At 47.9% G+C, this 25,857-nt stretch overlaps 1 protein-coding gene across 2 annotated transcripts in view; it reads right to left on the bottom strand.

Moving 5' to 3' along the window:
- LOC142217998 (myocardin-related transcription factor A-like) overlaps positions 1-25,610 on the bottom strand; it is a 55,918-nt gene extending 30,308 nt beyond the window's left edge. The window contains exons 1-2 of one of the 2 annotated variants that reach the window (XR_012717439.1): positions 25,556-25,610; positions 24,654-24,791 (exon numbers count right to left, since the gene is read on the bottom strand). Coding sequence is in view for 1 of the 2 variants with exons in the window: in XM_075286375.1 (XP_075142476.1) it covers positions 25,556-25,598 (43 nt within the window). In the remaining variant the exon portion in view is untranslated. Of the gene's footprint in view, positions 1-24,653; positions 24,792-25,555 lie in introns of those variants that run through there. The other variant, XM_075286375.1, reaches the window with a different exon arrangement.
- Positions 25,611-25,857: the final 247 nt, after the last annotated feature.

Genomic DNA, 25,857 nt, shown 5'->3' with positions numbered 1-25,857 from the left:
AGGGAGGGTGGAATGTCAAGACTGGGAGCACAGATGGAGGGAGGGGGAATGTCAAGACTGGGGGCAGAGATGGAGGGAGGGGTGATGTCAATGCTGGGGGCAGAAATGGAGAGAGGGGGAATGTCAATGCTGGGGCAGATATGGAGAGAGTGGGGAATATCAATGATAGGGGCAGAGATGGAAGGAGGGGGGAATTTCAATACTGGGGTCAGAGATGGAGGAAGGGGGGAATGTTAGTACTGGGGCAGAGATGGAAGGAAAGGGGAATGTCAACGCTGGGGGCAGAGTTGGAGGAAGGGGGGAATGTCAATGCTGGGGGCAGAAATGGAGGGAGGGGGGAATGTTTACGCTGGTAGCAGAGATGGAGGGAGGGGGGAATGTCATGGCTGGGAGCAGAGATGGAGGGATGGGGAACGTCAAAATTGGGGGCAGAGATGGAAAGAGGGGGGAATGTCAACACGGGGCAGAGATGGAGTGATGGGGGAATGTCAAAGCTGGGGGCATAGATAAAGGGAGAGGGAATGTCGATATTGGGGGCAGAGATGGAGGGAGGGGGGAATGTCAACGGTAGGGGTAGAGATGGAGGGTAAGGGGAATGTCAACGCTGGGGGCAGAGTTGGAGGGAGGGAGGAATGTCAATGCTGGGGGCAGAAATGGAGAGAGGGGGGAATGTCAATGCTGGGGGCAGAGATGGAGGGAGGGGGGAATGTCATGGCTGGGGGCATAGATAAAGGGAGGGGAAATGTCGATATTGGGGGCAGAGATGGAGGGAGGGGGGAATGTCAACGGTGGGGGTAGAGATGGAGGGAGGGGGGATGTCAATGCTGGGGGCAGAGATGGAGGGAGGGGTGAATGTCAACGGTGGGGGTAGAGATGGAGGGAGGGGGGATGTCAATGCTGGGGGCAGAGATGGAGGGAGGGGGGAATGTCAAGACTGGGGGCAGAAATGGAGGGATGGGGAATTTCAAAATTGGGGGCAGAGATGGAGAGAGGGGGGAATGTCAACAATGGGGGCAGAGATGCAGTGATGGGGGAATGTCAAAGCTGGGGGCAGAGATGGAAGGAGGGGGGAATGTCAACAGTGGGGGTTGAGATGGAGGGAGGGGGGAATGTCAATGCTGGGGCAGAGATGAAGAAAGGGGGGAATGTCAATAATGAAGGCAGAAATGGAGGGTGGGGGGAATGTCAAGACTGGGGGCACAGATGGAGGGAGGGGGGAATTCAAGACTGGGGCAGAGATGGAGGGAGGGGGGAAAGTAAATGCTGGGGGCAGAGATGGAGGGAGGGGGGAATGTCATTACTGGGGCAGAGATGGAGGGAGGGGGAATGTCAATAATGGGGGCAAAGATGGAGGGAGGGGGAATGTCAATGCTGGGGGCAGAAATGGAGGGAGGGGGACTGTCAATGCTGCGGGCAGAGATGCAGGGAGGGGGGAATGTCAACGCTGGGGGCAGAAATGGAGGGAGGGGGGAATGTCAAGGGGGTCAGAGAGGGAGGGGGGAATTTCAATACTGTTAGCAGAGATGGAGGGAGGGGGAATGTCAATACTGGGGGAAAAGAAGGAGAAAGGGAGGAATGTCAAGACTAGGGGCACAGATGGAGGGAGGGGGGAATGTCAATATTGGGGGCAGAAATGGAGGGCAGAGGGAATTTCAAGACTGGGAGCACAGATAGAGGGAGGGGGGAATGTCAAGACTGGGGGCAGAGATGGAGGGAGGTGGGAATGTCAATGCTGGGGCAGAGATGGAGGGAGGGGGAATGTCAATATTGGGGGCAGAGATGGAGGGAGGGGGGAATGTCAATACTGGGGGCAGAGATGGAGGAAGGGGGGAATGTCAATGCTGGGGGCAGAGATGGAGGGAGGGGGGAATGTCAATGCTGGTGGCAGAGATGGAGGGAGGGGGGAATGTCAATGCTGGGGGCAGAGATGTAGGGAGGGGGAATGTCATACTGGGGGCAGAAATGGAGGGAGAGGAATTGTCAATGCTGAGGGCAGAGATGCTGGGGGGAATGTCAACGCTGGGGACAGAGATTAAGGGAAGGGGGAATTTCAAGACTGGGGCAGAGATGGAGGGGGGGGATGTCAATACTGGGGGCAGAAATGGAGGGAGGGGGAATGTCAACACTGGGGGCAGAAATGGAGGGGGGGAATGTCAACGCTGGAGCAGAGATGGATGGAGGGGGGAATCTCAATACTGGGGGCAGAGATGGGGGGAGGGGTGATGTCAACGCTGGGGGCAGAAATGGAGAGAGGGGGAATGTCAATGCTGGGGGCAGAGATGGAGAGAGGGGGGAATGTCAACGCTGGGGCAGAGATGGAGGGAGGGGGGAATTTCAATACTGGGGTCAGAGATGGAGGGAGGGGGGAATGTCAATACTGAGGGCAGAGATGGAGGGAAGAGGGAAAGTCAACACTAAGGGCAGAGATGGAGGGAAAGGGGAATGTCAATACTGGGGGCAGAGATAAAGGGAGGGGGGAATGTCAATACTGGGGTCAGAGATGGAGTGAGGGGGAATGTCAATACTGGGGGAAGAGATGGAGGGAGGGGGGAATGTCAACGCTGGGGGCAGAGAAGGAGGGAGGAGGGAATGTCAATACTGGGGTCAGAGATGAAGGGAGGGGGGAATGTCAACACTGGGGGAAGAGTTGGAGGGAGGGGGGAATGTCAACGCTGGGGGAAGAGTTGGAAGGAGGGGGGAATGTCAATGCTGGGGGCAGAAATGGAGGGAGGGGGGAATGTCAACGCTGGGGGCAGAGATGGAGGGAGGGGGGGAATGTCATGGCTGGGGGCAGAGATGGAGGGAGGGGGAATGTCAATATTGGGGGCAGAGATGGAGGGAGGGGGAATGTCAAAAATGGGGACAGAGATGGTGGGAGGGGGGAATGTCAATGCGGTGGGCAGAGATGGATGGAGGGGGGAATGTCAATGCTGGGGGCAGAGATGGAGGAAGTAGGGAATGTAAATACTGGGGTCAGAGATGGAGGGAGGAGGGGAATGTCAATACTGTGGGCAGAGATGGATGGAGGGGGGAATGTCAATGCTGGGGGCAGAGATGGAGGGGGGATATCAATACTGGGACAGAGATGGAGGGAGGGGGAAATGTCAATACTGGGGGCAGAGATGGAGGAAGAGGGAATGTCAACGCTGGGGCAGAGATGGAAGGAGGGGGAATGTTAATGCTGGGGCAGAGATGGAGGGAGGGGGAATGTCAACGCTGGGGGCAGAGATGGAGGGCGGAATATCAATACTGGGGCAGAGATGGAGGGAGGGGGAAATGTCAATACTGGGGCAGAGATGGAGGGAGGGGTAATGTCAACGCTTGGGGCAGAAATGGAGAGAGGGGGAATGTCAATGCTGGGGGCAGAGATGGAGGGAGTGGGAAATGTCAGCGCTGGAGGCAGAGATGGAGGGAGGGGGGAATGTCAATGCTGGGGTCAGAGATGGAGGGAGGGGGAATGTCAATACTGGGGGCAGAGATGGAGGGAGGGGGGAATGTCAGTGCTGGGGGCAGAAATGGTGGGCGGGGGGAATGTCAATGATGGGGGCAGAGATGGAGGGAGGGGGGAATGTCATGGCTGGGGGCATAGATAAAGGGAGGGGGAATGTCGATATTGGGGGCAGAGATGGAGGGAGGGGGGTATGTCAACAGTGGGGGTAGAGATGGAGGGAAAGGGGAATGTCAACTCTGGGGGCAGAGTTGGAGGGAGGGGAATGTCAATGCTGGGGGCAGAAATGGAGGGAGGGGGGAATGTCAATGCTGGGGGCAGAGATGGAGGGATTGGATAATGTCATGGCTGGGGGCATAGATAAAGGGAGGGTGAATGTTTATATTGGGGGCAGAGATGGAGGGAGGGGGGAATGTCAACGGTGGGGGTAGAGATGGAGGGAGGGGGGATGTCAATGCTGGGGGCAGAGATGGAGGGAGGGGGGAATGTCAAGACTGGGGGCACAGATGGAGTGAGGGGGAATGTCAATATTGGGGGCAGAACTGAAGGGAGGGTGGAATGTCAAGACTGGGAGCACAGATGGAGGGAGGGGGAATGTCAATGCTGGGGGCAGAGATGGAGGGAGGGGTGATGTCAATGCTGGGGTTAGAGATGGAGGAAGGGGGGAATGTTAGTACAGGGGCAGAGATGGAGGGAAGGGGAAATGTCAACGCTAAGGGCAGAGATGGAAGGAAAGGGGAATGTCAACGCTGGGGGCAAAGTTGGAGGAAGGGGGGAATGTCAATGCTGGGGGCAGAAATGGAGGGAGGGGGGAATGTTAACGCTGGTAGCAGAGATGGAGGGAGGGGGGAATGTCATGGCTGGGGGCAGAGATAGAGGGATGGGGAATGTCAATATTGGGGGCAGAGATGGAGGGAGGGGGGAATGTCAATACTGGGGGCAGAGATGAAGGAAGGGGGAAATCTCAATGCTGGGGGCAGAGATGGAGGGAGGGGGAAATGTCAATGCTGGTGGCAGAGATGGAGGGAGGGGGAAATGTCAATGCTGGGGGCAGAGATGTAGGGAGGGGGAATGTCATACTGGGGGCAGAAATGGAGGGAGAGGAAATGTCAACGCTGAGGGCAGAGATGCTGGGGGGAATGTCAACGCTGGAGACAGATTAAGGGAAGGGGGAATTTCAAGACAGGGGCAGAGATGGAGGGGGGGAATGTCAATACTGGGGGCAGAAATGGAGGGAGGGGGGAATGTTAACGCTGGTAGCAGAGATGGAGGGAGGGGGGGAATGTCATGGCTGGGGGCAGAGATAGAGGGATGGGGAATGTCAATATTGGGGGCAGAGATGGAGGGAGGGGGGAATGTCAATACTGGGGGCAGAGATGGAGGAAGGGGGAAATCTCAATGCTGGGGGCAGAGATGGAGGGAGGGGGAAATGTCAATGCTGGTGGCAGAGATGGAGGGAGGGGGAAATGTCAATGCTGGGGGCAGAGATGTAGGGAGGGGGAATGTCATACTGGGGGCAGAAATGGAGGGAGAGGAAATGTCAACGCTGAGGGCAGAGATGCTGGGGGGAATGTCAACGCTGGAGACAGATTAAGGGAAGGGGGAATTTCAAGACAGGGGCAGAGATGGAGGGGGGGAATGTCAATACTGGGGGCAGAAATGGAGGGAGGGGGAATGTCAACACTGGGGGCAGAAATGGAGGGGGGGAATGTCAACACTGGAGCAGAGATGGATGGAGGGGGGAATGTCAATACTGGGGGCAGAGATGGAGGGAGGGGTGATGTCAACGCTGGGGGCAGAAATGGAGAGAGGGGGAATGTCAATGCTGGGGGCAGAGATGGAGAGAGGGGGGAATGTCAATTCTGGGGGCAGAGATGGAGGGAGGGGGGAATTTCAATACTGGGGTCAGAGATGGAGGGAGGGGGGAATGACAATACTGGGGGCAGAGATGGAGGGAAGAGGGAAAGTCAACACTAAGGGCAGAGATGGAGGGAAAGGGGAATGTCAATACTGGGGGCAGAGATAAAGGGAGGGGGGAATGTCAATACTGGGGTCAGAGATGGAGGGAGGGGGAATGTCAATACTGGGGGCAGAGATGGAGGGAGGGGGGAATGTCAACGCTTGGGGCAGAGAAGGAGGGAGGAGGGAATGTCAATACTGGGGTCAGAGATGGAGGGAGGGGGAAATGTCAACGCTGGGGGAAGAGTTGGAGGGAGGGGGAATGTCAATACTGGGGGAAAAGAAGGAGGAAGGGAGGAATGTCAAGACTAGGGGCACGGATGGAGGGAGGGGGGAATGTCAATATTGGGGGCAGAGATGGAGGGAGGGGGGAATGTCATGGCTGGGGGCAGAGATGGAGGGAGGGGGAATGTCAATATTGGGGGCAGACATGGAGGGAGGGGGGAATGTCAAAAATGGGGGCAGAGATGGAGGGAGGGGGGAATGTCAATGCTGTGGGCAGAGATGGAGGGAGGGGGGAATGTCAATGCTGGGGGCAGAGATGGAGGAAGTAGGGAATGTCAATACTGGGGGCAGAGATGGAGGGATGGGGGAATGTCAATGCTAAGGGCAGAGATGGAGGGAAAGGGGAATGTCAACGCTGGGGGCAGAGTTGGAGGGAGGGGGGAATATCAATGCTGGGGGCAGAAATGGAGGGAGGGGGGAAATGTCAATACTGGGGGAAGAGATGGAGGGAGGGGGAATGTCATGGCTGGGGGCAGAGCTGGAGGGAGGGGGAATGTCAACACTGGGGGCAGAAATGGAGGGAGGGGGAATGTCAACGCTGGGGGCAGAGATGGAGGGACGGAGGAATGTCAAGACTGGAAGTAGAGATGGAGAGAGGAAGAATGTCAACGCTGGGTGCATAAATGGAGGGAGGGGGAACGTCAACGCTGGGGGCAGAAATGGAGGGGGGATGTCAATGCTGGGGGCAGAGATGGAGGTAGGGGGGAATGTCATGGCTGGGAGCAGAGATGGAGGGAGGGGAAACGTCAATATTGGGCTCAGAGATGGAGGGAGGGGGAATGTCTATGCTGGGGGCAGAGATGGAGGGAGGGGGGAATGTCAATGCTGGGGCAGAGATGGAGGGAGGGGGGAATGTCAATACTGGGGGCAGAGATGGAGGGAGGGTGAATGCCAATGCTGGGGGCAGAGATGGAGGGAGGGGGGAATGTCAACGCTGGGGGCAGAAATGGAGGCAGGGGGGAATATCAACGCTGGGGGCAGAGATAGAGGAAGGGGCAATGTCAAGGCTGGGGGCAGAGATGGAGGGAGAGGGACATCACATCAACGTCACATGCTGGAAACACCTCCATCATATTCTGCACCAATTGCTTGTGACAAGCATTGATGCGATTGGCGCTCCCCTCTACCGGAATAAAAGAGGAGATGTTGTTTTTATCCCGGGGGTCAAGGATAGCAAAGATCCAGTACTGGTTGTCCTCCATGATTTTGACAATACGCTTGTCAGTTGTAAAGCACCCCAACATGAACTCAGCCATGTCTGCACCAGTTTTAGTTGGCATGACTCCTCTGGCCATACCGGAAAGTTCAATCTCCTTTTCCTCCTCATCCTCCCTTTCTACCCATCCGTGCTGCAATAATGGGATGAATCGAAGTTGCCCGGAAGCCTCCTGTATCACCATCACATCATCGGACAGCTGTTCCTCCTCCTCCTCTTCCTCCATTAAACGCGATGAAGCGGACAGATGTGTAGACCTACTCTCCAGCTGTGACAGATCGGATGCTATCCCTGATTCCTCTGTGTGATCTGAGTTATCCCTGATGTCAATGAGGGATTCTCTCAGCACACACAAGAGCGGGATTGTAAGGCTCACCATTGCATCTTCAGAGCTCACCCTCCTTGTGTACTCCTCAAACACCTGTAGGATGTCACAAAGGTCTCTCATCCATGGCCACTCATGGATGAGAAACTGAGGCAGCTGACTTTGTGGCACCCTAAGGTTTTGTAGCTGGTATTCCATCAAATCTCTGCTGCTCAACCACTCTACTCAACATCTGAAACGTTGCGTTCCAGCGTGTGGGGGACGTCGCACAAAAGCCGGTGTTGTGGCACATGCAGGTGTTGCTGGAGTGATTTTAAGCTAGCAGCGGCTACTGTCGACTTGCGAAAGTGGGCGCACATGCGCCGCACTTTCACTAGTAGCTCCGGAACATTTGGGTAGCTCTTTAGGAAACGTTGCACCACTAGGTTGAAGACGTGGGCCAGGCATGGAACAAGTTGGAGTCCAGCAAGCTCCAGAGCTGCTACCAGGTTCCGGCCCTTATCACAAACGACCATGCCTGGGCCCAGGTGCAGCGGCTCAAACCATATTGCCGTCTCATCGAGGAGGGCATCCCTCACCTCGGAGGCAGTGTGTTGTCTGTCCCCCAAGCTGATCAGCTTCAGCACGGCCTGCTGACGTCTACCAACGCCAGTGCTGCAACATTTCCAACTCGTAGCTGGGGTCAATCTAACAGCGGAGGAGGAGGCGGTGGAGATGGAGGAGGAGGAGGAGGGTGTTCTTCCCGTGTCCCTGCCAGGAATGTTAGGCGGGGAGACGAGGTACACCGGGCCAGTTTGGGAAGCAGTCCCAGCCTCAACTACATTCACCCAGTGTGCCGTCAGTGAAATGTAGCGTCCCTGTCCGCATGCACTTGTCCACGTGTCGGTGGTCAAGTGGACCTTAGTGCAAAGCACGGTACTAAGGGCCCGCCTGATGTTGAGTGACACGTGCTGGTGCAAGGCGGGGACGGTACACCGGGGAAGTAGTGATGGCTAGGGACGGCATAGCGAGGTGCCGCAGTTGCCATCAGGTCCAGGAAGGCGGGAGTTTCAACAAGCCGAAACGCCAACATCTCCTGGGCCAGCAGTTTAGCGATGTTGGCGTTCAAGGCTTGCCCGTGTGGGTGGTTAGCGGTGTATTTCTGCCACCGCTCCAATGTCTGAGAGATGGTGGGTTGTTGTAAAGAAGCGCCTGATGGTGCCTTTGATGGTGCAGGAGAAGGAGATAAGACAGGAACAGGGAAGGATGAGGGAGAAGTTAACAAAGAGGCGGAGGCAGATGAAGTGGTGTCCTGGTTCGTCCTCTCGAGTGCATCGCCAGCACTTTGAGCAGAGGCAGAGGCAGTGGCGTGAACGGCGGGCGACGTTTGTCCTGCCGTTGCTGCCTGCCACTGATTCCAGTGCTTGGATTCCAAATGACGGCGCATTGAAGTGGTGGACAGGTTGCTCTTCTCAGAGCCCCTACTCAATTTCGAGAGGCAAATTGTGCAGACAACACTATATCTGTCCTCGGCGCATTCCTTGAAAAAACTCCACACCTTCCAGAAACGTGCCCTCGAGGTGGGAGTTTTTCGGGGCTGGGTACAAACTGGAACATCTTGGGAGAATCCGGGTGTGGCCTGGGTTTGCCTAAGCTGCTGACCTCTGCCTCTAGCTACCCTTTTTGGTGCTGCACCTGCCTCAACATCCACACTACTTTCCCCGCTTGACATCCGCCCTGTCCAGGTGGGGTCAGTGTCCTCATCGTCCACCACCTCCTCTTCCAATTCTTGTCTCATCTCCTCCTCCTGCACAATGCGCATGTCAACTGGCTGCCCTGATGGCAACTGCGTCTCATCATCGTCGATGAGGGTGGGTTGCTGGTCATCCGCCACCAAATCGAACGGAGATGGAGGAGACATCAGTGTTTGAGCATCTGGACACAGATACTCATCTGTTAGGTCCGTGGAATCATGAAATGGAGGAGCAGGTTGCGGTACAGTCAAAGGAAGGGAGAACAGCTCTGGGGAGCAGGGACAGTTTGGGTTATTGTTCTGGGAAGATTGGGAATTTTGGGAGGAAGGAGGACAAGACTGTTGGGTAAGAGGAGGAGAGGAGGCAGAGGCTGACTGGCTGGTGGACAATGTGCTGTAAGCGTTATCCGACAGCCATTGCAAGACCTGTTCCTGGTTCTCGGGCCTACTAAGGTTTGTACCCTGCAGCTTAGTTAATGTGGCAAGCAACCCTGGCACTGTGGAGCGGCGCAATGCTTGCTGCCCCACAGGAGTAGGCACGGGACGCCCTGTGGCTTCACCACTAACTTGCTCCCCAGAACCATTCCCCCGACCTCGCCCGCGGCCTCGTCCACGTCCCTTTCCGGGAGCCTTGTGCATTTTAATATGCTTTCCTTGCTTAAACACACTCAGAACCTGGATGTATATGCCAATACCAATAAATTGAGGGTGTATGCAGGTCCCAATTTATTTGGTGGGATTAACACTCAGAACCTGGGTCTTTATGCGAATATCAACAACTTAAGGGGGGGATGCAGTCCCCAATATATTAGGGGAATTCACACTCCAAAACTGGCACTATATGCCTATAGCAACAATTTAGGGTTGTATGAAGGCCCCAATATATTTTGGGAATTAACAGTCAGAAAGTGGCACTATATGCCAATAGCAAGAATTGAGGATGGTATGAAAGCCCCAATATCTTTTTTCTATTACCAGTCAGACCCTGACACTATATGCCAATAGAAGGAATTGAGGGTGTATGTAGCCCCAATATATTCTTTGAATTCCAAGTCAGACCCTGGCACTATATGGCAGTAGCAAGGATTGAGGGTGTATGTAGCCCCAATATATTCTTTGAATTCCAAGTCAGACCCTGGCACTATATGGCAATAGCAAGAATTGAGGGTGGAAAGCAAGCCCCTATATCTTTTTTGAATTTCCACTCAGAAACTGGCACTATATGGCAGTAGCAAGAATTGAGGGTGTATGTAGCCCCAATATATTTTTTGAATTCCAAGTCAGACCCTGGCACTATATGGCAGTAGCAAGGATTGAGGGTGTATGTAGCCCCAATATATTCTTTGAATTCCCAGTAAGACCCTGGCACTATATGGCAGTAGAAAGAATTGAGGGTGGAAAGCAGGCCCCTATATCTTTTTTGAATTTCCACTCAGAAACTGGCACTATATGGCAGTAGCAAGAATTGAGGGTGTATGTAGCCCCAATATATTCTTTGAATTCCAAGTCAGACCCTGGCACTATATGGCAGTAGAAAGAATTGAGGTTGGAAAGCAGGCCCCTATATCTTTTTTTGAATTTCCACTCAGAAACTGGCACTATATGGCAGTAGCAAGAATTGAGGGTGTATGTAGCCCCAATATATTCTTTGAATTCCAAGTCAGACCCTGGCACTATATGGCAGTAGCAAGGATTGAGGGTGTATGTAGCCCCAATATATTCTATGAATTCCAAGTCAGACCCTGGCACCACAGAGCCTCTGGTGTTCACAGTTCCTGCTTTAATCGCTATGTGACTGGAGTGAGAGAGCGGAGAGAGGAGCGTCGGGGGAGCGATGGAAGGTGAGTGTGAGTGTAAGTGTTTGTTTTGTATTATGTTAAGGTGGAACATAATGAAGGGGGCCCATGAAACTGGGGGGCAAATGAAGGGGAGAGAACGGCATGAAACTGGGGACAGAGAAGGAGGGGGCCCAATGAAACTGGGGGGCAAATGAAGGGGAGGGGGAATGGCATGACACTGGGGCAGATGGGGGGGGGGTGGAACAGCATGACACTGGGGCAGAGACGGGGGACGTGAAACTGTGGGCAGATGAAGGGGGAGAATGTGATGAAACGCGGGACAGAGGTGGAGGGGGGGGACATGAAACTGGGGCAGAGGAAAGGTGTATATGAAACTGGGGGAGAGATGGAGGGGGGGCATGTCATTTACGGGTGACAGTAGGAGGATTATACTCTGTGGGAGCACATGATAAATGAATGAGTGGGTGGAGCCAAATTTGCCGCTGCGCGCAGAGCGCGCCGCACATTTTTCCCCTCTTTCTATTCTTTAAAAGTTGGGAGGTATGACATTGGTGACGTCACTTGCTTCATCTGTAACGCACAGTGTCTCGACTTCCCTGCCTCCTTTACAAGGGGGCCCACTGAGGCTCTGTCGCCCAAGGGCCCATAAAAACCTGGAGCCGGCCCTGCCTGGCACTATATGGCAGTAGCAAGGATTGAGGGTGTATGTAGCCCCAATATATTATTTGAATTCCAAGTCAGACCCTGGCACTATATGGCAGTAGCAAGAATTGAGGGTGTATGTAGCCCCAATATATTCTTTGAATTCCCAGTCAGACCCTGGCACTATATGGCAGTAGCAAGAATTGAGGGTGTATGTAGCCCCAATATATTCTTTGAATTCCCAGTCAGACCCTGGCACTATATGGCTGTAGCAAGAATTGAGGGTGTATGTAGCCCCAATTCTATTGTTAGGGGACTTACAGTGTATTCAAGTTAGTTTCTGGGGTGGAGGTGAGGGGGAACACCGTTGGAACATGGATCGGGGGTACATAGGGTATACGGGAATACACTTTCAGTGTATTCCATTCAGGATCCTCAATACTGTGGAAAGCTGGGTTGCGGCGATTGAGCCCGTCAGTGCCACGTTACACTGACAAGCTTCTCCCTGGAATTTAGCTCTTAAAAGAGCTGTTGGTTGTCTTCTCCTTCCTATCCTATTCTATCCCTGCCTACCAGAATCTAATCCCTAGCTACATGGACGGAAACCTCCGTCTCCGGTGAATTGCAAGCTCTCTCTGACTCGAAGCTGGGCGGCGCTGTTCTTTTAAATCAGAGGTCACATGTTTTCGGCAGCCAATGGGTTTTTACTATTTTTTTCAATGTCACCGTTGTCGTAGTTCTTGTCTCACCTCCCCTGCGCTGTTATTGGTGGAAAAAAGGCGCCAGGGAGGGTGGGAGGGGAATCGAGTTATGGCGCACTTTACCACGCGGTGTTCGATTCGATTCGAACATGGCGAACAGCGTGATATCCGATCGAACATGTGTTCGATAGAACACTGTTCGCACATCTCTAATTAGTACTGAAACTAACAGAATTCTGAAACTGGGGCAGATACTGTGAAAGCTGACAGATCATCATATGACACATTCGATATTAGAAGTTATAAAAGACTCTTCAAGTCTGAGCCATGGTAACCATACACGATTTGCTGCTTTCTGTGTGTCACCTTGTTCCTTGTGTCACCCCTTGTTCCTTGCAAATACATATAAAGCATGGCAAATCGTTGAGCATGAGTATATAACATGCACATTGTTAGAGAATATGAAAGGTCCTTTCTCACATATACAGCACCCTTTGGGTATCATTAGGATAGCATAACTTATGGGTGCCAAATTGTTCTTCATAATGTACAAACTAATTTAATATTCATAATGTACTACACAATGGCACCATATTGGGAATCTGGAAAAAAAGATGACAATTACAGTTTTATTCCAGATTTTGTTTTTATGGTATTCACCATGCGGTTTTCCTGTAGGAATACTTCTAGGTCTATGTAATACAGCCAAGACACAGTTGACAACTAGGTGGTTCAGCGACCAGATCACGTCCCCTGCCACCCCTCGGATCCCCCACAATGAGATCTCCAGGTCTGAGGGATTTCCATGACAGCTAGGACACTGAGCTTAGGCCTCCTAACCCTTACAAATCCCCATATTTCTCTCCCTAACCTTCTCCAGGTCCTTAAGATTTATGGAGATTTCTCCGGTTATAAAGTAACCCCACCAAAACTGAAGCCCTCCCCCTTAATATTCCTACTGCTGATTTACAACTGTTTCGTTCCAACTTTGACTTTCAATGGCGGGAATGCTCTCTCCGATATCTTGGGATCCAGCTTTTCTCTTCTTACTCCACCCTCTATTCAGTTAATTACCCTAGCCTATTTAATGAACTGAGAAGCCTCTTGGACAAATGGCGCCCCCTCCATATTTCGCTTATAGGTTGTATTAATGCGGTCAAAATGTCCCTCCTCCCAAAGCTCCTCTACTATTTTGAAACTCTTCCGGTCACAGTCCCTCACTCTGAATTGCGCTCCCTTCAAAATTCCATCTTTAAAGTGAGCAGCCCAATAATAATGCAATATGTGTGGTACCGCCAAGGAATGGCAAGCATCACCGCATACCTCGTTCGTTGATGCTGTCTGGTAGGGAGGAGGGGGGATTGGCGGTTCCACACATATTGCATTATTATTGGGCTGCTCACTTGCGCTGCCTGCCATTTTGGACAGCCCCGCAGGCTTATACCAAATGGGTTGAGATAGAGAAACTCTGGTTGGCTCCGATACATCCCAATGCGATTCTGTGGTCCCGTTCCTCCCCCTTCCATCCATTCCCCTTTTGGGTCCTATACGCTTCACTAGGGCCATTTGGATTACCTGCTCTAAAATCTTTCCCCTGGCCCTCCCAGTGTTCGTCCATGATTTCCTTTTTGTACAACCCCCTCCTACCGGATGGACTTACGTCAGCTTTGGTGCGACCATGGAGTAGGCTAGGCCTTTTCCGTGTCGCTGACTTAATAGACCCGCTGACGTTGGTGCTTAGGCCCTTTGAGTATTTTGTTTCAGAACTGCATCTACCCGCCACTGAATGGTTGTATTATCAGCAGATTGTCCATTTTGTTTTTACTCAGTTCAGCTCTCTGAAGGTGTCCCCACCGACTGTCTTTGAAAAACTCTGTCGTGCGTGCACCTCTTCTGCAGGCCTTATCTCTAGTATTTATGGTATCCTTTCCTCCTCTGGACATCAGGGCCCCATATTGCATAAATGTATGGAGAGGTGGTCTGGGGCCTTGAACAGGCAGATCTCCCTGAACCAATGGCAAATTATCTGGTCCCGTGCAGCTAAATCATCCACCTGTGTTACTTTCCGGGAGACCCAGCACAAGCTACTTATGCACTGGTACCATACCCCAGCCTTGCTCCACTCCCTTAACCCTAACATCTCTTCCCTGTGTTGGCGTTGCCGGGCAGGTACTCTGTATCATATTTTTTGGGACTGTCCAGGGATCCACCCTTTCTGGCTGGCAGTCACTTACGGACGCTCTATTTATCCAAGGTGTCCCTTTAGACCCCCTCATCTATCTCCTTAATCTCCCCCCTGCTTATCTGGGTAAACAGACCTCTAAATTGTTTCTATATCTCTGTACCGCAGCCAAAACGCTCATCGCTCTTCGATGGAAGAGTGCCTCTCCTCCCTCTGGTTCTGATCTTGTAGCCCGATTTAAGGATGTCCGTAGTATGGAGAACTTGACGGCCACACTTAACCATACTGTTGAGGCGTTCCAGGCTATATGGTCATCTTGGGACGCATACTGTATTTTGAATGGTCTCTGACTCCTTCCCCTTCCCTTCCTCCCCCACCCCCTCATTTCCACTCTCAGGTTTTTTGTGATGTGTATACTTTCTCAGTCTAATTAACGTTATGTGCATTGCTTCATGTTCTTGTTTTTTATGTTTTCAACTCTTTTGTTATACAGTATTGTATTTTATAAAAAAAATCCTTTCAATAAAAATTACAGTTCAAAAAAACTCCACATTTTAATTTAAAACACACATAATGTAAACAAACACATAAGGTGTCATTATGTGTGTTAAGTCCACACTATCCAAAACTAGTGAACGCTGCAAAGAATATATGCCACAATATCCAGATTAGAGAATTTTGGTCACCTCTCTTCCTCATAAAAATAGCATTAAAAGTAGGATGTGGCTATTTATAGTTACTAGAGATGAGTGAACACCGTTCGGTCGAATACATATTTGATCGAATATCAGGCCGTTCGAGGTATTCGATTACAATCGAATACAAGGCCGCAAAGGCAGTAAAAATTTGTATCCCCTTCCACCTTCCCTGGCGCGTTTTTTGCACCATTAACTGCGCACGGGAGGTGGGACAGGAACTGCGACAATGGAGGCAGTACATTGGCTGCCAAAATCAGGTGACCTCCAATTTAGACGTATGGTGGATTTAACATTCGATTAATTTGGGACTGTGAACTATGTGACTGTGAGACAGGAACAGATCTACAGGCAGGGTTAGCTAGGGATTACCTTTATTTAGGAGGGAATGATACTCATCCAGCTCTTTGGGGCTCTATCTTGTTGGGATCCCTGTTAGCTTGCGATATGCGCAAGCTGACTTTTTCTCATAGGAATGCATTGACTAGCGTTGATTGGCCAGTGTAGGAGGAGTAGCTGGAGGGATGGTTGGCAGTAGCGCAGGGCTGTGTGTGTAACAGGAGGAGTAGCTGGAGAGATGGTTGGCAGTAGAGCAGAGCTGTGTGTGTGACAGGAGAAGTAGCTGAAGGGATGGTTGGCAGTAGCGCAGAGCTGTGTGTGTGACAGGAGGAGTAGCTGGAGGGATGGTTGGCAGTAGCGCAGAGCTGTGTGTGTGACAGGAGGAGTAGCTGGAGGGATGGTTGGCAGTAGAGCAGAGCTGTGTGTGTGACAGGAGGAGTAGCTGGAGGGATGGTTGGCAGTAGCGCAGGGCTGTGTGTGTGACAGGAGGAGTAGCTGGAGGGATGGTTGGCAGTAGCGCAGGGCTGTGTGTGTGACAGGAGGAGTAGCTGGAGGGATGGTTGGCAGTAGCGCAGAGCTGTGTGTGTGACAGGAGGAGTAGCTGGAGGGATGGTTGGCAGTAGCGCAGAGCTGTGTGTGTGACAGGAGGAGTAGCTGGAGGGATGGTTGGCAGTAGCGCAGAGCTGTGTGTGTGACAGGAGGAGTAGCTGGAGGGATGGTTGGCAGTAGAGCAGAGCTGTGTGTGTGACAGGAGGAGTAGCTGGAGGGATGGTTGGCAGTAGCGCAGGGCTGTGTGTGTGACAGGAGGAGTAGCTGGAGGGATGGTTGGCAGTAGAGCAGAGCTGTGTGTGTGACAGGAGGAGTAGCTGGAGGGATGGTTGGCAGTAGCGCAGGGCTGTGTGTGTGACAGGAGGAGTAGCTGGAGGGATGGTTGGTAGTAGAGCAGAGCTGTGTGTGTGACAGGAGGAGTAGCTGGAGGGATGGTTGGCAGTAGCGCAGAGCTGTGTGTGTGACAGGAAGAGTAGCTGGAGGGATGGTTGGCAGTAGAGCAGAGCTGTGTGTGCAAGGAAATGGAGAAATGTCTGATTTGCCACTTTGATTTGGGGAAAAGTCTAAAAAATTGACAACTTGGTTTTCTTGTTGTTCCACACTACATTAAGATTGTTATAGAGTGGATGTCCGCAATGCGAGGAAGACTAGCCATATTCATTGTAACATAAATGTCTTAATAAAGTGAAAATTTACTGGGATAAATATGATACATCTGCAGTTCATTTAAGTTTATAGGCATGGTACTACCTATAGATAACCAGTAGTTTAGAGGTACGGACGGCACCTAAAAATAGCCAGTAGTTCATAGGTACGACTTAAAAATAGCCAATAGTTCATAGGTACGACCTAAAAATAGCCAATAGTTCATAGGTATGGTACCTATAAATAGCCACATTCTTAAAAGTAATCAAAAAGTCATACATACCAAACTGTCTTGGCAACCAATTGCCAACCTCAAATGACGTTCCGGAGGGTAGCAACTGGTTAAAGATGGTGCCTGCGCACATTAGATGCTGCGGTTGCGTTTAACCACGGCATATTAAGTGATAATAGCTTCAATCGGTGTCAGCACCGATCATAGCTGTTAGGGGGCGTTCACACTACTGTCGGTGTCCGACAGGAAGTGTCTGCTGCTAATGTCCATTCAAAATCTTGCACGGACATTAGCAGCGGACACTAGCTGTGTCTGTGACATTTTGGATTCATTTAAATGGAGATCGGGTGCGTTGTTTTACACTCCGTGCCCGTCCTTAAGTGTCCGTTCCTAAAGATGTCCGACTTTTCAAGCGGACAGAAAAAACCTACATGTCGGGTTTTGCAGTCCGTTTGAAAAGTCGGACATCTTTAGGAACGGACACTTAAAGGAATTCTACCATTAAACTACTTTTTTTTCTAATGAACACGTCGGAATAGCCTTAAGAAAGGCTATTTGTCTCCTACCTTTAGATGTGGTCTCTGCCGCACCGTTCCGTAGAAATACCGGTTTTAACCGGTATGCAAAAGAGCTCTCCATTTTTGGGTAGCTGCTCTTGCAGTTCAATACAGGAGCCGGCCGGCAGCCATTTTGGGGTGGCCTCTCTATGCTCCTCTATAGAACTACAAGAGCAAGAGAAGCCAGAAGAGGCGGAGTTGCTGCAGAAGAAGGAGGCGGCGCAGGAAAGAGCTCTCGGGCAGCAATGGGGATGCGCTCATCGGCCTTTCAGCACTGGGACCTGCCCTCATTGCTGCGGAGAGCTCTTTTGCATACCAGTTAAAACCGGTATTTCTACGGAACGGAACGGCGGAGACCACGTCTAAAGGTAGGAGACGAATAGCCTTTCTTAAGGCTATTCCGACGTGTTCATTAGAAAAAAAAATAGTTTAATGGTAGAATCCCTTTAAGGACAGGCACGGAGTGTAAAACAACGCACCCGATCTCCATTTAAATGAATCCAAAATGTCACGGACACAGGTAGTGTCTGCTGCTAATGTCCGTGCAAGATTTTGAACGGACATTAGCAGCAGACACTACCTGTCGGACACTGATGGTAGTGTGCACGCCGCCTTAGCTAGCTGTATTATATAGCCAGCATCAGCTCCTGAGCACTTTCCATACACCTCCTCACGCCTAATCACGTACATGTACAGTAGGTACGGAAAGTATTCAGACCCCTTTATATTTTAACTCTGTTTCATTGCAGCCATTTGCTAAAATCAAAAAAGTACATTTTATTTCTCATTAATGTACACTCAACACCCCATCTTGAAAAACAAATGTAGATATTTTTGCAAATTTATTAAAAAAAAGAAAAACTGAAATATCACATGGTCCTAAATAATCAGACCCTTTGCTCAGTATTGAGTATTTGCACCCTTTTGAGCTAGTATAACCATGAGTCGTCTTGGGAATGATGCAACAAGTTTTTCACATCTGGATTTGGGGATCCTCTGTCATTCTTCCTTGCAGATCCTCTCCAGTTTCATCAGGTTGTATGGTGAACATTGGTGGACAGCCATTTTCAGGTCTCTCCAGAGATGCTGAATTGGGTTTAGGTCAGGGCTCTGGCTGGGCCAGTCAAGAATGGTCAGAGTTGTTCTTTGGGTCATAGGCAGCATTTCTTTTCCTCCAAACACGGTGAGTTGAGTTAATGCCAAAGAGCTCAATTTTTCTCTGTGTGAATGAACCCTTAAGTAATCCAATTCTATGTGAAAAAATGGCAAAAATAATAAAATAATTATTTTTTATTGATATGCGTTAAAAAAATGTATATCCTGGGTATAAATATATTAAATTTACTAAAATATTCTCTCCAGATAGTGTATTGGTGTCTTTTTTGGTCGATGTTCGGAATGACATACTATTCTACCATTCCCATTCTAAAAAGACCTCCAAAACCCAAAAGCAACATATACCTGGGATCCCAAATCTTTGGTATTCCTCAGTCCTAAAGTTTGCCCTAGGAGAGATGACTAATATTGCACCAATAGCTGGCTGTATTTCAAATGGCAAAGAGATGACTTCTAGCCCATTACATTGATGCAAAAAACACTGTAACACCGTAGCTGCTACTTATCTCGCAGCTGTAAACCAACTCAATGAATGTTGAGTTGTATTAGAAAGCCTGTTGCAACATAATCACAGATGGACCCTCTATTGATGAACTAGAGACGCCCTCTGCAACAAACTATCACTTGACCCAACTAGATGCTGCTATGGTCATGCAGTTAAATAGACCAGAGGACATATACACAGGGGTGTCATAGACTTAACCTCTCCCTGTTGCCACTACAGCGCCATAATGATATCATGCCACCACGGCACCCACAACTACGTCTCAACGCGTTTCGCTTTGCATTGGCAGAGCTCCTCAGGAGACTATTGCTGTATAGCTCGTCAGATATTAATACAACCGCCCATTTCCTTGATAACAGCAGTGAAAACCGCTTTTTCCCACACCTCGGTGGTAGGTGTGAGTACTGAATGGTAGCCACCGGAAGCTACCGTTACGTAGTTGTGGGTGCCGTGGTGGCATGATATCATTACGGCGCTGTAGTGGCAACAGGGAGAGGTTAAGTCTGTGACATACACGCGTATCACATTGAAAGCAATAGATTAAAAAAAAAAGCCTCTCATTGATTTCAATGGGGAGCGTGCGTATGCCGGCACCCATTCAAGTCAATGCGATCTTTTTTTTTTACGCCACTCACTCTGAACGAGTTTTACGTTCAGAATGAGTGAGCGTAAACTCCGTGTGCAAGCTCCCTTAATGGTTGGTAGGGGATCAAATACTTATTTCTCTATGCAAAATGCAAAAAAATTCATAAAATGTATACAATGTGATTTTCTGGATTTTATTTTTTGATATTCTCTCACTGTTACAATTAATCTAGCCTTAAAATGATAGACTGTTCATGTCTTTGTCAGTGGGCAAACTTACAAAATCAGCAACGGATCAAATAATTATTTCCTTTACTGCAACAGACTTACAGTTACTACTGTAGAGCATATAATTCTATCTGGGGGGGGGGGTGTCACTGTGGGGCAGATTGTACTGTCTAAAGGCCACTGTAGGGCAGACTGTACAGTCTGGGGTCCCCTCACTATTTATATCATACAGTGTCTGTTTTATAGCAGACATGTGATAATAGTACATGCTATAATAACATTGCAAGGTCACTATAATACAGATCTGTGCGATTTAAATAGTGAACATTAATTGTTCAAAAGTACCAAATGCAGAGACCTTTACCTTTCAGTACAAAGTTGTTTTTATTATTGAAAGCTCTGTAAAGCTCCATTTACATGAATGCAATTTGTGGATCCGTAACTGTCCGCAATTGTGGATCCACACACTATTAAGGTTAAATTGCCGTGTTGGCACTTTGCGATAATTTAGTGGGTTTTGGGTTGCAGTTTGGGCACTCGGTCCCTAAAAGGTTTGCCATCACAGGCCTAGTTGCATGATATCCATATGGCTGAGCACAGCAGTGACACGTATTGTAGTTTAATGGTACAGACTCATGGAGTGTCCATGACATGAGCTGAAAAGCATATTTGACAGAGTAGAATGGACCTCTGAACTAACCAGATGGTGATTTTAATCACAAAAACAGATAACTTGCATTAAGTTCAACACACTCTCTTTCACTCACATGTTTGTCTACTTTGTTTTTCCAGCATTAGGAAATAAAAGCATGTTTGCAGGGAAGACTGTAGTGATGCGTCTTTCCCTCCTCGCACTTGCTTTAGTTTATGAAGAACTCCTCTTTGTTAGGATTGTGAACCACATGTTAGTTCCGTGTGAAGATCAATTCATTTTAATCTAATCGTTTAGGAACTACCCATGCTAGACACATCCTGCACATTTGTATGCCAAGAACTGTAAGCAAACCAGCATTTAACAGGAGTTGTCTAGGGTTAAGTATTTTATGGCCTATCTCAGGATAGGCATTAAATACCTGATGGGTGGGGGACCAACAGTCGGCCCTCAGACCTATCAACTGTACAGAACAGCTTCCGGTATCTCTCCTATATCAAAGCCCCCACAAATCGCGTAAACTACTCTTGTTAGGTCTAAATGGCAAGGGGGTTTGTAGGTCCCAGATTGCTCTCACTACTTCCTGGCCGCAGTCACAGCTCGCATTCTTGATTGGCACCACTCAGCACACTCTAAACTCTGGAGTACCCTGGAGGGGTCCCTGAGCCCACTCCCTCTCACTGCTCTTCCATGGCTTCATAAACGCCTTTGGTCAGACAGTAAGACTCATGTGCTCCCTTATATCACACGCCAGACACGCCTTTTGTAATGATGGCCCTACAACTCCACTCTCAGGCAGCCCAGACTTCCTGACCGCACTTCACTTCTCTTTCACACTGTGGATCAACCCACCCTTAGATTCTACCTCTCACAATCTTCATAGGGTGTTTGTGCCTCATCTAGTGCTCCAATCCGTAGAGTCTTGCTTATCTATGGCATGCTCATGGAGGATTCCGCCAACTGCTTACCAGCATTCAGGGTATTTGGGGGTCTTGTTCCCCCCAGACGTGTGGTCTTCGGCTTTCCAAGCATGTCATAAGTTCTCTATATCTTGCAAAGTGCAGGAGACAAATTATAAGATCCTCTCTAGATGGTGCAGAGTCCCCTCTGTCCTTCATGAGATCTATCCCTCCACTTTGGACTGATGCTGGGGATGTCACATCGACTGGGGCACTATGACACACGTCTGGTGGGGCTATACTCCTATGCCCTTTTTGGTCAGGTGTCCGTCATATTATTCAGATGGTCACTGGCATGGTTTTGGAAAATGACCCTGCTCCTCTATATCTTCCAGCGTCAGTTTAAGAAACACACCTGGAAGTGTACCCCAAATTGTACCTATTAGGCTTATTAGTAGCGGCAAGATCCGTTACCACTAGACTGTGGAAATCCCTGTTACTCCCCTCTCTGCTGTCTTGGCTTCAGGAGGTCTTATGCATACGCAGCATGGACCTACTTTTACTATTCTGCTGAATTTTAGTCAGTTTTCCCCTCTGTGTCCTCTTGATTTTTTCTTTCCTCTGTTTCTCTTGTTACCATTCTTTCTTCTCTTTCAACATGACATGAGGTATTCTTGTTTCTGCATTACGTATTTGACTCTGCTGTGACAGAGCTTTTGTTTCTCTCCTTCTCCTAGGATACTCCCTGTTCCCACCTGCCATTTCTTGTTCTCCCTGCCACCCCATCCATTAACTGTCCTTCCCTTTGCCATGTTCACTCTTCATTGTTGATACTTTGTAGGACTTATTCTAATAAAATTCCTAATGTTAGAAAAAGAGGAAATTCATTCCTGTGCCACCTTTTGGAACATAATATAGTTATAGATTAATGAATGTTTTTGTTTGTTTTTTTTCTTTATGAAACCTAAAAGGTATCATTTTGAAATAATAACCAAGCTAGAACAACTATCCTTTTCACTAATGAGGGTGAATTTGTATATTCCTTACCCAGAATTCTTAGCAGGTCAATTCATGGTCTTATAAGTCCTTGTACCAGTCTCTCCCTAATGAGACACATTACTCCTTCTGACTATATTGAGACCTCTCACACAGACATCCAGTCCCCTGCTCTACACTCATGAGAGGCAAGAACATCAAAATAGCTGCCTGTGGATGGGACCCTCTTCCTTTTGGAGGTTATTTTGGCTTGGCTCAGATTTTCATATTATGCCCTTGGTTTCTTTGAAGACAACATATTCATCTATAGAGAGCTTCCTTCCAAACGGTGCATTAGGAGCAAATTCCTCTTTTTCTTCAATAAGGTTTTATTTGTATTTCTTACTCATAATTCATAGCAGAACATTCATGGTCGTCTAAGTCCCTGTACCGTCTCTCACTTATGAGACACATTACCCCTTCTGAACCATTTATTTAATGCATTTATTACAGGAATGAAAAATTCCAGATACTCAGCATTTGTAATGGTGCCAAGCAAATATATCCATATACATGTAGCATGGAAAAAAATTAATAGTTATCCTGCATCTCAACCAGACTGATAACGGTCAGTATTAGCAGAATAAGAATATAATGTGGCATGAGTAAGGCTTCAGTCACACATGCGTTGAGTGACCTGGATGCCGTCCCTTATCCTGCTTGAAAAATAGGGAGATAAAAGTCCTACAAGCAGGACTTTTCTCTCTTCATTTTTCGGGCAGAAACCAGGAGGACCCCAATATAGTCTATGTAACATTATTTTTTTTTGGTTCCCAAAGCAGACCCGAAGAATGTAAACCCCAATGCTAGTGTGAATCTAGTGTAAGCCATCCTGTCCAATTGGGCAATTATAAGTGTGATAATATGGCTATAAAACAAGTAGTCCATGTAGGTAAAGGTCTTTGGCAAAAGAAAAGTAATTTGGCATCAACATGAAAAATAATAATTAAACACTTATTAGCAGTACTTGGAATACCAGGAAACATATATAGTATGTTTGGCAATGGAATACGTACATTAAATGACTAATTATAACCAGTCATAATTTTCTTATACCTGCCATGAATATATGGATTTTGGGGGGACAACTCTGAATGGCACTGAAGCAAAATATTTGTATATTGTCATCAGATGCCTGGAAAACTAGACATTATCAGCTCCTCTATATATTATTTATCAAGTGAAGAAAGACTTTCTGGTGACCAAATAGTTTCCATAAATGTTAGCCGTACTGTCAAGTTTTTTTGCGTTTTCACACACAGGAAATTGCAGTGTTTTTTTCAGCACTTTTCCTGGCCTTTTTAATGCTGGGGCAAATGTTAGCTTAATCTCAATAGTTAAATACAAAATTCATTATAAAATATGCATTTTTACAGCTTTTTCCTTTGCTATTGGTGACTTTTAGGGTCAGTCATTTTTTTTAATTTTTTTAAAATGCTGCATTTTACATTCTTGCTAGTCCCATCCACATATTGCAGTAAAAAAAATTTGCAGAGTAAATGTTTTTGCAAATTGCAGTAAGTCACTTATACCTATGGAATCACTGGAGTCTTCCATATAGGTATAATAGAAGCAGAAAGTCTGCAGAGGAAACTGTGGACTTTCTGCGAAAAATACTGCAAAAAAAAAAAAATCCAATGTCTTTCCCACAGCCATCCACTACGTGGGGTCTTAGCCTAAAGGAATTTTCCTACTCATTTCTATTGGTGACCTAATAAATGGTAGGTTATGAAAAAAATTAAACCATACCTAAGAATAAAATCCAGAAATTCTTTAAGACATTCAGTGACACTGTTCTCATTCTGCTGAATATGATGTTATTTGAGACTGGTTTCTGATATGGTAGCTAAGTACTGTATTGCTTGACATCCTGTACTATTGTCACTTGATGCAGTGTGTTTAACTGACACTTAACTTGGCAGAGAAATTTAGAAGAAATGTAGGAAAAGTGCAGTCTGTTTCTTAAATCTTAACATCCACAACAGTAGATTACAAACCAGAGTCCCACTGTAGTTGTAAGTCATGGCTGTCCAAAAACTCTGTAGAAAAGACACTTGGTGTTGCTGTACTGAGTGGAGTCAGATTCATAGCTGGATGCTCAGATAGCTCAAGCCAATCCATGCTATCAAGATGAGGCCCAGATGTGTCCAGTCCTAATGGGTCTCCTTCTGGAGAGAAGTTCAATTCGGATGTGTCCATCGATGAGGTAGGATGATCCAGGATTGCTAAACTGCTCAGCATTTGACTGTGCAGATCATCAATAAGTGGCATAGCCGTTGTACCATCTTCATCCCCCTGAAGTATCTTTGTACCTTTTGAAGCCTCCAGAAAATCTTCTAGTCTGTCTGGTATAGTAGTAGAAGGTAGGTGTAACTCATTTTGCCGCACCTCATTTACGAGTGGATGGACCCGAGATGTTTGTTTAACACTTGGCATTTGACTTTCTTTACAATCTGTGGTCAGATCTGTCAACCAAATAAAGTTTGTTAAAAACTAGAAAAATCTTAAACTTAGATAAACATCTAAAAACGTATGCCAAAATGACACACTTTGGAACATGCAAGCCACCCAAGAAACTATGGGATTCTTTCCCTGGACATTTAAATGCTTAGGTAACAAGTTTTTTTTTTCTTTTTTTCCTGTAGCATTGGGGAAAGGATATATATATAGGCACATGCGCTACTGCAAGATTCCCATCATTGGTACGCAGATCACTGCTACTGTATAGGGAACTAATGATCAGTAACAATCATCTGAAACTTGTGTACACAGGTACATTGGGATAACACAGGTTGGGTCATCCCACTTATTCAAATAAAATAGTAATCAAAAAGTAATTATAGAAAAACAAATTAAACCGCCTGTAAAATATCAAAATTTAGCCTTTAGCCCAACCCACCATCAGGAAATCTCCTCTGTAACAGGGATGCAATGGAAGCATATAATGATGTATTTATGTCAGAGAATGTCATGTCAGGTCAAATTCAAACTTAAAGTACAATAAAATCTGTCACAGGAGAGCAGATCTGGATAGAGAGATGGTCTTTTGGAGAGATTCTACTTCATTTATTTTAAACTAAGGAATCAGTAGCACAAAGTAATAGAGATAAAAATAACCTTATAATAACAAAAAAAGAAGCAACAACAGTTAAAACAGAAAATATTCATTTATCGTCCCTTTAGCATGACAACATTTTTGTTTAAAATTTAACAGGAGGAATTAACTTACCTAAATTCTGAATAAAACTGGTAAAAAAATCATTTGCTTGCATTCTGTTGAGTTGTTGATCCTATTAAGAAAGTGAATAAAAAGATATTAATGTGACTTTTATGCAAACACAGAAGGAGAAATCCATTTTGTATTAGGACTAGTAAAGAAATAGTACACCATGTAGCTCTCCTGCCATGTTTGTTGTAGTAAATACTTGTACTCCGCGTGAAATAACAATTCTGGAGCATCTTTAATAACATCCTGGCCCAGATTTACTAATAGCTAGAAAGTGTAATGTCACAGAAAAAAAAGGCCTGACT

The sequence above is a fragment of the Leptodactylus fuscus genome, chromosome 9 (genome assembly GCF_031893055.1).
Source record: "Leptodactylus fuscus isolate aLepFus1 chromosome 9, aLepFus1.hap2, whole genome shotgun sequence".
Taxonomy (NCBI): domain Eukaryota; kingdom Metazoa; phylum Chordata; class Amphibia; order Anura; family Leptodactylidae; genus Leptodactylus; species Leptodactylus fuscus.
This window is presented reverse-complemented; position numbering and strand designations above follow the sequence as displayed.